This window comes from Haliotis rubra, unplaced genomic scaffold, assembly GCF_003918875.1.
Source record: "Haliotis rubra isolate DU_JTF1 unplaced genomic scaffold, ASM391887v1 Scf640, whole genome shotgun sequence".
Taxonomy (NCBI): Eukaryota; Metazoa; Mollusca; class Gastropoda; order Lepetellida; family Haliotidae; genus Haliotis; species Haliotis rubra.
Window position 1 is genome coordinate 503,077 of NW_025767347.1, and position 11,407 is coordinate 514,483.

The following is an 11,407-nucleotide window of genomic DNA, read 5'->3' on the forward strand; positions in this document are numbered from 1 at the left end:
CTCACACACCTAAAAAACACCCACTAACCCGCCCGCCCACTCACTCACTCACTCACCCACAACCGGAAAGCCATCGAAGAGTGTTTTCGTTGTGGTCAGAGCTTCCATTTCCCGTTAAATTTACCGTTGTACTGGTGACTATGTCGGAAGCAGCATCCATCAACTCCCTCTGTTCCTGACCACCTAGACACCATTAACACGTCCACGGGCACTTAGCCGTACGTACGACAATTACACCAACATGTCCTGCTCACCATAATAGCATGGCGGTTAATACCATATCATTCGCACCCCATTGCCGGCGCGGACATAACAGTCAGTCCTATGGCTCCAGAGTCACCTTCTCATGTGAGTCTTCACGACCAGACCATTCGCCCAATTACAACGGCCATGTTAGGGCAAGCTCGATTACCCAGGTTACATTTCTGTTGCTGTACTCGACACATTTTACGAAATCAATTATTTAAGAAACATTTCTCAGGGTTCCCGGGAATGGAAAGAAGGGCAGATTGGAGGCTGGGCTTCAGCTGGGAGACACGGGCGGAAATTGCCATATGATAAACCTGGCGGTCTGGTGTCAATCATGGTCGTCGATGGAGCTGCGCTAATTTGCTAAATCCTACAAGCTCGTCTCCACCTCGGTGGGTCTTTGTCTGCAGTAAACGGGAGGCTATTTTGGGGGATATTACCCGCCCTATCGTACAGGGCAGTTATTAGCGCTGCCACGACTCTGATCCGTTAATTTGTGGATTTAAAATGATGATTGCCCGGAGGATTCAAACGTCTGTCTTGACCTTCTTACTGACTGATCTTTGTCTTCTGGGGCCCGATCCAAAGACATCTTGGGATTGTGTTTTTTTACAGTTTAGTAGCATTTAGATTTGGGGTAAGGAGGGCGGCACGTGCGAGCGGAAGCGGGTAAAGGGGTTGCTTGTCCTGTAGAAGTACCGGAAGCAGACATATTCTGATCAAAGGGTTCACGGATCATCTTATACTGGACCTGGCCGTCATGTTTGCTTGTTGTTTTCACTCAGCATTCGATCCGTGTGAAGGAGTTCTGGAAAACATCGAGTCTTTAACGGACTCATTTGTGATGATGCTGTGACAAGTTTAAACACCACCCACGCCACGCCACGCCACGCCACGCCACGCCACGCCAAGCCTTGCCACGCCACGAAAAGAGTCACTGTGTCTCACAACCCGAACTATACTACCGAACGTTTGTTAGGGTTGATGTATAGATTTGTTTAGTCACTGTGATATTCATATGCCGTTGTCTTACGGCCTGAAAAGCAATAAAGTTCTGTTCTGTTCTGACAAGGCTTGCAATCTATTGAATTATTACATCAAGAAGAATTCTCGAGCGTTTTCATTGGCCGAGAAATGATCATGTGACAGGTTTTAAATACCCACTCCGTCCATCCCAAGTCCGATAAAATGCGATATTGACTTAAGTTACTGAATATAGCATGGAAATCCCATGACTATTGTATCCCTCGATTTTGCCGTCCTCAGTCAATGTTACTTTCCTCGGGACCATAAAAACAGATACTGACCTACTGAAAGGTTTATATTTGTATAATATTCATTTGATACTTGGTTCAATGAGACTTGCCTCATAGGAGGATCACAATATCCCACAGGGGTGTTTGGATAGCCTAGTGGTCAAAGTGTTCGCTCGTCATGCCGAAGAGCCGGGTTAGATTACCCACATGGGTACAATGTTTGAAGCCCATTTCTGGTGTCCCCGCCGTGATATTGCTGGAATATTGCTAAAAGCGGCGTAAAACCATACTCACTTAATCACAATATCCCTATGTGACTTTCCCGGGCGGACACGGGGACAGGGAGGTTCCTGGTCGCGGTTCATGGCTGGCTGGCGTCTCCTGCTGTCATAGATATGCTCTTTGCTTCATACTATTCATTCACCTGATGACTCGGAAACGGCGTGTTCCTCGTGATACAAAAACTATCTTCCTTACGACCATACAGTGGTTTATCGTACACTTCTGTACTGATGAATATTAATGAATGCTTATGAATATCAATGAATAATCTTACGTTACTATTGATCATGTGTTTTAAAAGAATTTAGTTCACTACAGATTTGTGCTTGTGTGGTATAAACGCAGAACATAGTGAGGCCGTTAACAATCAGATCTATAGGTGCGGGTGGTCACACGTTATTACATAACAGGGTACGGGTGGCCAGACTTTATTACACGACAGGGTACGGGTGGCCAGACTTTATTACACGACAGGGTACGGGTGGCCAGACTTTATTACACGACAGGGTACGGGTGGCAAGACTATATCACACGACAGGATACGGGTGGTCAAACGTTGTTACATGACAGGGTACGGGTGGAAATGTAAAAAAGATTTGGTTCCCCCATAGTAAACGTTCCGGCGGAACTTTTCATTCCAACATTTGTTCCTGTAATAGTGCATGCGGAACAATTATTTCGTTCCGCACACACAGAATTTATTCCGGGTAAAGAGGAACTTCCACAAACATCATAAAGTGTCTAAAAGAGGGTTTTGTTTGTTGGGGTGGTCTTAAAAATTGGGGCGTGGGGGGAACGGAAAGGAAAAAAAGATTTTCCTACGGTATTTGTTCCATATGGAACAAATCATGTGGCTATCAAGAAGCAATTATCATGTGTGAAAGTTACTTAATTTTTTTATGAAAATACATTGTAGATTCCCCAGAATGCGAACTGATGATTCTAAATGAATCTTGTGTTAAAAAGAGTTCAGTTATTATGTAACCAAGTTACCTTCATTAATCAGGTTACAGTCAGTAGCCAGGTTACAGTCAACATGTAACCAAGTTACAGTCAGTCAGTAGCCAGGTTACAGTCAACATGTAACCAAGTTACAGTTAGTCAGTAGCCAGGTTACAGTCAACATGTTACCAAGTTTGTCAGTAGCCAGGTTACAGTCAACATGTAACCAATTAACAGTCAGTAGCCAGGTTACAGTCGACATGTAACCAAGTTACAGTCAGTAGCCAGGTTAGTGAACATGTAACCTAGTTACAGTTAGTCAGTAGCCAGATTACAGTCAACATGTAACCAAGTTACAGTTAGTCAGTAGCCAGGTTACAGTTGACATGTAACCAAGTTACAGTTAGTCAGTAGCCAGGTTACAGTCGACATGTAACCAAGTTACAGTCAGTAGCCAGGTTACAGTCAACATGTAACCAAGTTACAGTCAGTAGCCAGGTTACAGTCAACATGTAACCAAGTTACAGTTAATCAGTAGCCAAGTTACAGTCAGCATGTAACCAAGTTACAGTTAGTATCCAGGTTACAGTCAACATGTAACCAAGTTGAAGTTAGTAGACATCCCGGATGTTGACAAGTTGGATGAGTCCATTTTGCATTCAATAATGACTGGAATAGGTTAGGCCTACGGTATTTCTTCCTGTTCGATGGAATATTTGCCGTATGTGCGGAATTTTTATTCGTGTCATCCATTCTCAATTTCACGGCATTTATTCCGAACCGGAACTCTTACTACTCGGAACTAAATCATGTTTACAGAAAGACATTATTACACGACAGGGTACGGGTGGCCAGACTTTTTTACACCACAGGGTACGGGTGGCCAGACTTTATTACATGACAGGGTACGGGTCACCTAACTTTATTACATGACAGCTAGGGAACGGGTGACCAGGTTTTATTACATGACAGGGTACGGGTGGCCAGACTTTATTACGTGACATGGTACGGGTTACAATACTTTATTACATGACAGGGTACGGGTGGCCACGGGTGACTTTTATTACATGACAGGGTACGGGTGGCCAGTGGTACGGGTGGCATTCTTTATTACATGACAGGGTACGGGTGGCCATACTTTATTACATGACAAGGTACGGGTGGCCAGACTTTATTACATGACAGGGTACGGGTGGCCATACTTTATTACATGACAGGGTACGGGTGGCCATACTTTATTACATGACAGGGTACAGGTTTTTATTACATGACATGGTACGGGTGGCCAGACTTTATTACATGACATGGTACAGGGTACATGACAAGGTACGGGTGGCCAGACTTTATTACATGACAGGGTACGGGTTACAATACTTTATTACATGACATTACATGACAGGGTACGGGTGGCCATTACACTTTATTACACTTTATTACATGACAGGGTACGGGTGGCCAGACTTTATTACATGACAGGGTACGGGTGGCCAGACTTTATTACATGACAGGGTACGGGTGGCTAAACTTTATTACATGACAAGGGTACGGGTGGCCAGACTTTATTACACAGACATGGTACGTACGGGTGGCCAAACTTTATTACATGACAGGGTACGGGTGGCCAGACTTTATTACATGACAGGGTACAGGTGGCCAGACTTTATTACATGACATGGTACGGGTGGCTAAACTTTATTACATGACAGGGTACGGGTGGCCAGACTTTATTACATGACAGGGTACGGGTGGCCATACTTTATTACATGACAGGGTACGGGTGGCCAGTCTTTATTACATGACAGGGTACAGGTGGCAAGACTTTATTACATGACAGGGTACGGGTGGCCAAACTTTATTACATGACAGGGTACGGGTGGCCAGACTTTATTACATGACATGGTAGGGTACGGGGTACGGGTGGCCAGACTTTATTACATGACAGGGTACAGGTGTGGCTGTATTACAGAAACTTTATTACATGACAGGGTACAGGTGGCCAGACTTTATTACATGACAAGGTACGGGTGGACAGACTTTATTACATGACAGGGTACGGGTCACCAAACTTTATTACATGACAGGGTACGGGTGGCCAGACTTTATTACATGACAGGTACGGGTGGCCAGACTTTATTACATGACAGGGTACGGGTGGCCAAGACTTTATTACATGACAGGGTACAGGGTGGCCAGACTACAGGTGGCCAGACTTTATTACATGACAAGGTACGGGTGGACAGACTTTATTACATGACAGGGTACGGGTGGCCAAACTTTATTACATGACAGGGTACGGGTGGCCAGACTTTATTACATGACAAGGTACGGGTGGACAGACTTTATTACATGACAGGGTACGGGTGGCCAGACTTTATTACATGACAGGTACGCGTCACCAAACTTTATTACGTGACGGAGGTACGGGGTTAGACTTTATTACATGACAGGACTTTTTATTACATGACAAGACTTTATTACGGTACGGGTGGCCAGACTTTATTACATGACAGGGTACGGGTCACCAAACTTTATTACATGACAAGGTACGGGTCACCAGACTGTATTACATGACAGGGTACGGGCGAACACACTCTTACAATGTGTGTAAAGCCAAACATCGGCTCTAAAGCCTGCAACGGTCGGGGCCCTAAATAACTCAGTATTGTGAAACACTGGTTTTGCAAAGCAAAACATCGGTTCTGACCAAGTCTATATAGCAAACCAACCGTTCTTATCAAATCGGCACAGAGAAAAATCTAACCCAATCCGAAAGTAAAATTTCGGCTCTACCCAAATCAGTACAGAGAATAATCGGCTCTAACCAAATCTGTGTAGAGAATACTCGGCTCTAACCAAATCAGGACAGGTAAACATCGACTCGAAGCAACACAAAGTAATAAACCATATTCTTCACGAAACAGAGAATACCCACCATATAAAACTGGTGCTTAACGGTTTTCTTTGTCAGAACACTATATGGTGTGTTTTACTTGTAGAAAACGGCGCGTTCATATACTTAAGCATGAACAAAATATGCAGCTGGTGAATGCTTATGTTTAAACGGTGTACTGAGATACTGGGGACAATATCAGTAAGAAGAATGTATGTACAGAAGATGCTTCTTTTTATAGTACATTTTAGCGTATACGATAAGTGAGTCGTAATTTATTTTAACAGGTATGGAAAACTACGGTTGTAACGAACTCAGGGACCGCTAAATGTACATGTAGTTCGTTATAACGAACTCAGGGACCGCTAAATGCACATGTAGTTCGCTCTAACGAACTCAGGGACCGCTAAATGTACATGTAGTTCGTTATAACGAACTCAGGGACCGCTAAATGTACATGTAGTTCGCGACCGCCTCCGTGGTGTAGTGGTTAGAGCGTCCGCCCGGAAAGCGGAAGGTCGCGGGTTCGATCCCCGACCGCGTCATACCAAAACACGTTAAAATATGGTACTTGTTGGTCCCTGTCTGGCGCTCGGCATTAATGGGTACAATAAGGACTGGTCGGCTCGGAGTCAGTATAATGTGTCTGAGTGGGGTATTCATGCTTCACTGCGACATGGTATGTCAGTGGGCTAGCACTATAAAACCAGCTTAAGTCTGGGCTAGTACAAGAAGCCGCACATACACATACACACGCATGCACGTCGTCATATGAGCGAAATATTCTCAAGCACGACGTTAAACCCAATTTCACCTCACCTCACATGTAGTTCGCTGTAACGAACTCAGGGACCGCTAAATGTACACGTAGTTCGTTATAACGAACTCAGGGACCGCTAAATGTACATGTAGTTCGTTATAACGAACTCAGGGACCAGCAATTCGAGTTCGTGGTAACGAACTCAGATGAACCACTAAATCTAGTTCGTTGTAAGGAATTCTCAGGAACCACCAATTCTAGTTTGTGGTAACGAACTCAGAGGGACCACCACTTCTAGTTCGTTGTGACGGACTCAGAGGAACCACTAATTCTAGTTCCTTGTAACGTACCCTCAGGAACCTCCAATTCTAGTTCGTTGTAATGAACTCAGAGGAATCACTAATACTGGTTTGTTTAACGAACTCAGGGAGGCCATTAATTCTGGTTTATTGTAACGAACTCTAATAAATTATTCTAGTTCGTAATAACCGCAATTCACTACATAAAAACCGGTTCGTTACAAGTGTGTTTGTGATGATGATGATGATGATGATGATGATGATGATGCTGATGATGATATGCAAAAAAAGTTAAGATGATGTATCTTAGCAAAGATGACGTTGGTGATAACGATCAACCCCACCTATATCTTAGCAAACAAATAACGACCTTGGTGACTGCAACACAAAAATTCAAGAACACCTATCAAAAGATTGAAGTGGATTCCGGAGCTATTTATGCATTCGGAAAATACTAATTGAGAGCAATAAATAACTCCGATGTCTTACATTTGTAAACTTTATATTGTAAACAAGAACTGTTTTAATCAATGACGAGAAATGCATTTCATGTTTCTTTTGCACATTTAAACAGGAAACAAGGGCTCTTTAGAATAAAAATCAACTTTGATATTGTAAAACAACTAATGTTGGAAACAGAGACGCATTTAAGTCAATAACGAGAAATGATTTTTTTGTTGTGTTTTTGAGAATGTATTTGGAAACTCGAGCTGCTTTTAGTCAATGAAGCAAAGCAAAAATAAAAACTTTAAAAAATTAACTTGTTTTGTGAGAAACTAGGCCTGTGTTCTGCAAATGAAGAGAAATAAACTTCCTTTATTAATTTTAATGTATTTTTTTTTTACTTGAAACAGGAGCTGCTCTCATTCAAGCACTCGTCCTACGGACAGACCTTGAGTAATCTAATCCACAATGCATCAGCTGGGGCGGAGAGACACATGTTATCTAACCAGCACAGATATGCAGCAAAACAACAGATAGATGACACTATTCTATATCACACATCACCTACCTTGTCTGGTGCATCCACTGGTAAACAGACGACGATAGCGAGAAGAATGCTAAACTCTCGCTCGGGTTAGCATGAACTGAAAATAATGGCCGTCATTAGCATCAAAACAGCATTAGGCGGTCAGCGTCTCAATCCTCTACTTTCAAATATTGGCAAACTCTTTGGAGTAATTTGATGCGGAAGTCGCGCGTATTACACTGCAAGTGTCGGCAGCATTACACGCGAGTAGGATAATGACACGTGAGGAATGATTGGCTATCTCGTGAATTATGCAAATGAGTTCCCAGCTCTTATCAAGCCTCGCGAAGCTGTCTTCAATAATTAGTTTAATAATCAAACTTCCCTTTATCAAAAGATGTCGAGTTGTAAGCCGAAAATATCAATATTTGATATTGTTTATGAAATGTTTAATTTCGTTGGCCATAATTCACGTTTTATCATTCAAAATATGAAATAGGATTTGTGACTGCATTGTTAATGAAAGTTAATGTTTGGAAAGAAATCACTGAATGAAAGAATGGAATGAAGGATGAATAACACTATGGTGAAAGAACGAGAAAATGGACGAACAATCAGACAGCCACCAACGTTCGATGTCTGACTCAATTATCAAATAAATTAGCATCATACGTTTCACTTTCCTTAGAACAGATGACATCACTACTACGCCTCTTTGAACATCACTGCAGCAACCTGACAGTGGAGGCACAACTGTCATAAAATATGTTCCATGCAAAGGGAATGTCCCCCTCAAAAAAAAATAAAAAAAATAAATAAATAAATAAAAAATAAAAAAATAAATAAATAAGAAATAAAAAAATAAAATAAAATAAAAATGAAATAAGAATAATAAAAATAAATTTTTATTTTTTTTTAAATGTTAAAACTGATAAACATCTGTCTCCAGTCTGTTTAAACATTGCGCCTTGCCGTTATTTGACAGAACAATGAACTATTTTTCAAAAAGGTTTTGTTTGTTTACTGTTTAGCGCCGTACTAGCCTGGTGACCCCCCTCCTTCCCATCTGGTCTGGCAGTCCCCCTCCTTCCCATCTGGGCTGGCAGTCCCCATCCTTCCCATCTGGGCTGACAGTCCCCCTCCTTCCCATCTGGGCTGACAGTCCCCCTCCTTCCCATCTGGGCTGGCAGTCCCCCTCCTTCCCATCTGGGCTGGCAGTCCCCCTCCTTCCCATCTGGGCTGGCAGTCCCCCTCCTTCCCATCTGGGCTGGCAGTCCCCCTCCTTCCCATCTGGGCTGACAGTCCCCCTACTTCCCATCTGGGCTGACAGTCCCCCTACTTCCCATCTGGGCTGACAGTCCCCCTCCTTCCCATCTGGGCTGGCAGTCCCCCTCCTTCCCATCTGGGCTGACAGTCCCCCTCCTTCCCATCTGGGCTGATATGAGTGAGTGGTATAATATAGTCAAAGAGTGAGTGAGTGAGTTTAGTTTAACGCCGCACTCAGACATATTCCACCCATCTGGCAGCGGTCTGTATATAATCGAGTTTGGAGCAGATAATCCAGTGATGAACATCATGCACATCAATCTGTGCAATTGGAATACGAAAGACAAGCGACAAGCATGAATTGCTGAAGACCAAATCTAACCTGGATCTTCACGGGTACTTTCAAAAAGGGGACAAGGCCACTGAAGTGAGTGAGTGAGTGAGTTGGGTTTAACGCCGCTTTGAGCAATATTCCAGCAATATCACGGCGGGGGACACCAGAAATGGGCTTCACACATTGTACCCATGTGGGGAATCGAACCCGGTCCTTCGGCGTGACGAGCGAACACTTTAACCACTAGGCTACCCCACCGCCCCAGTCCACTGAAGTAAACTGCCGGGTAAGAAATGTATACTCTAAAATTTGATTTCATTAAAAATAATTATAAACGTTATCAGAATTATACAAATCCGGAAACAGTCACCGAAACCCTACAAACACTCTGTGAGTGAGTGAGTGAGTTTAGGCTTACACCGGTTTTAGCAACATGCCAGTCATATCACTGCGGATAACACCAGAAATGAAGGGAATCCAACTCGGTTCTTTGGCGTGACTAGCGAATACTATAACCACTAGGTTACCCGATATCAAATACACCATTAGCACCATCAAACATGAGTGTATACTTTCTTCCCCAGCAGTAGATTTTAGTATGAAGGTATGTTTATATTGGGGAGGAAAGCCCGAAGTGCAGCTGCTGAAATCCACAACCATGGCCATTGTGCAAGCGAACCAATCCATTCAAGGCGAACCTTGACCATTGATTTCTTTCATGCAAAGGACGTGAACTGATACACAGTGAATTGATGTGTTTTAGTCGAGTTGTCTCAAATGTACTTGCAGCTAGTGAGACGTTGCATGTTGTTATACGTCGCAGAAAGCAATACTCCAGTTATATCGTTACTGTAATGAATCGAACCTGGGCTAGATAACGCGACTGAGGTCAAGACCCACACCACCAAAGTCAAAGAGCATTGTCGCCATTTCAGTCGGCTCTTGAATTGAGCATCTGGAAAAATGAGTCTTCAGTAACCCATGCTTGTCGTAAGAGGCGACTAACGGGATCGGGTGGTCAGGCTCGCTGACTTGGTTGACACATGTCGTCGGTTCCCAATTGTGCAGATCGATGCTCATGTTGTTAATCACTGGATTGTCTGGTCCAGACTCGATTATTTACAGACTGCCGCCATATAGCGGGAATATTGCTGAGTGCGGCGTAAAACTAAACTCACTCACTCTTGAGAATCAGTAAACATACAGGGAGACCAATAACACGCTCTGAATAACATTGTATCAGCCAGAAACATGCAGGGTTCATTTCCACCCTGGCTTTATCCAGGTTGGAACTGGTCTTCAGCAACCCATGCTTGTCGTAAGATGCGATCAACGGGATCAGGTGGTCAAAATTATCGCATCCAAGTTACGTAGGCTGATGGTCATGATATCAGTCATTGGATTGTCTGGCCCAATCTTAATTATTTACACACCGCCGTCAAAAGGTTGCCGAGTGCGACGTTAAACATGAATAAAAAAACACCAGATCTGTGTTTCTCACCCGTGTAGGTACGGGTTAGAATATTAATCTTCAGTAACCCATGCTTGCCTGCCCGTGAAGGTCTGGGTTAGAATATTGATCTTCAGAAACCCATGCTTGTCTGCCCGTGAAGGTCTGGGTTAGAATATTGATCTTCAGAAACCCATGCTTGTCTCCTTGTGAAGGTCCGGGTTAAAATATGGATCTTCTGTAACCCATGCTTGTCTCCTTGTGAAGGTCACCGCCTCCGTGGTGTAGTGGTCAGAGCGTCCACCCGGAGAGCGGAAGGTCGCGGGTTCGATCCCCGACCGCGTCGTACCAAAGACGTTAAAATATGGTACTTGTTGGTCCCTGCCTGGCGCTCGGCATTAATGAGTACAACAAGGACTGGTCTGCTCGGAGTCAGTATAATGTGTCTGAGTGGGGTATTCATGCTTCACTGCGGCATGGTATCTCAGTGGGCTAGCACTATAAAACCAGCTTAAGTCTGGGCTAGTACAAGCAGCTGCACATACACATACACACGCATGCACGTCGTCATATGAGCGAAATATTCTCAAGCACGAAGTTAAACCCAATTTCACCTCACCTCACCTTGTGAAGGTCCGGGTAAGAACATTGATCTTCAGTAACCCATGCTTTATTGTCTCCCCGTGAAGGTCCGGGTTAGAATATTGAT

The 11,407-nt window shown here is 43.7% G+C and overlaps 1 protein-coding gene across 1 annotated transcript; it reads right to left on the minus strand.

Moving 5' to 3' along the window:
• Nucleotides 1-8,675: 8,675 nt before the first annotated feature.
• LOC124256865 (collagen alpha-2(IX) chain-like) lies at nt 8,676-9,050 on the minus strand. Its single transcript, XM_046690835.1, has one exon. The coding sequence runs from the start codon at nt 9,048-9,050 to the stop codon at nt 8,676-8,678; it is 375 nt and encodes a 124-aa protein (XP_046546791.1).
• Nucleotides 9,051-11,407: the final 2,357 nt, after the last annotated feature.

What these genes read in the sequence shown, in the direction of transcription:
- LOC124256865 (XM_046690835.1), bottom strand. Translation starts at nt 9,050, where the DNA reads ATGGGAAGGAGGGGGACTGCCAGCCCAGATGGGAAGGAGGGGGACTGT.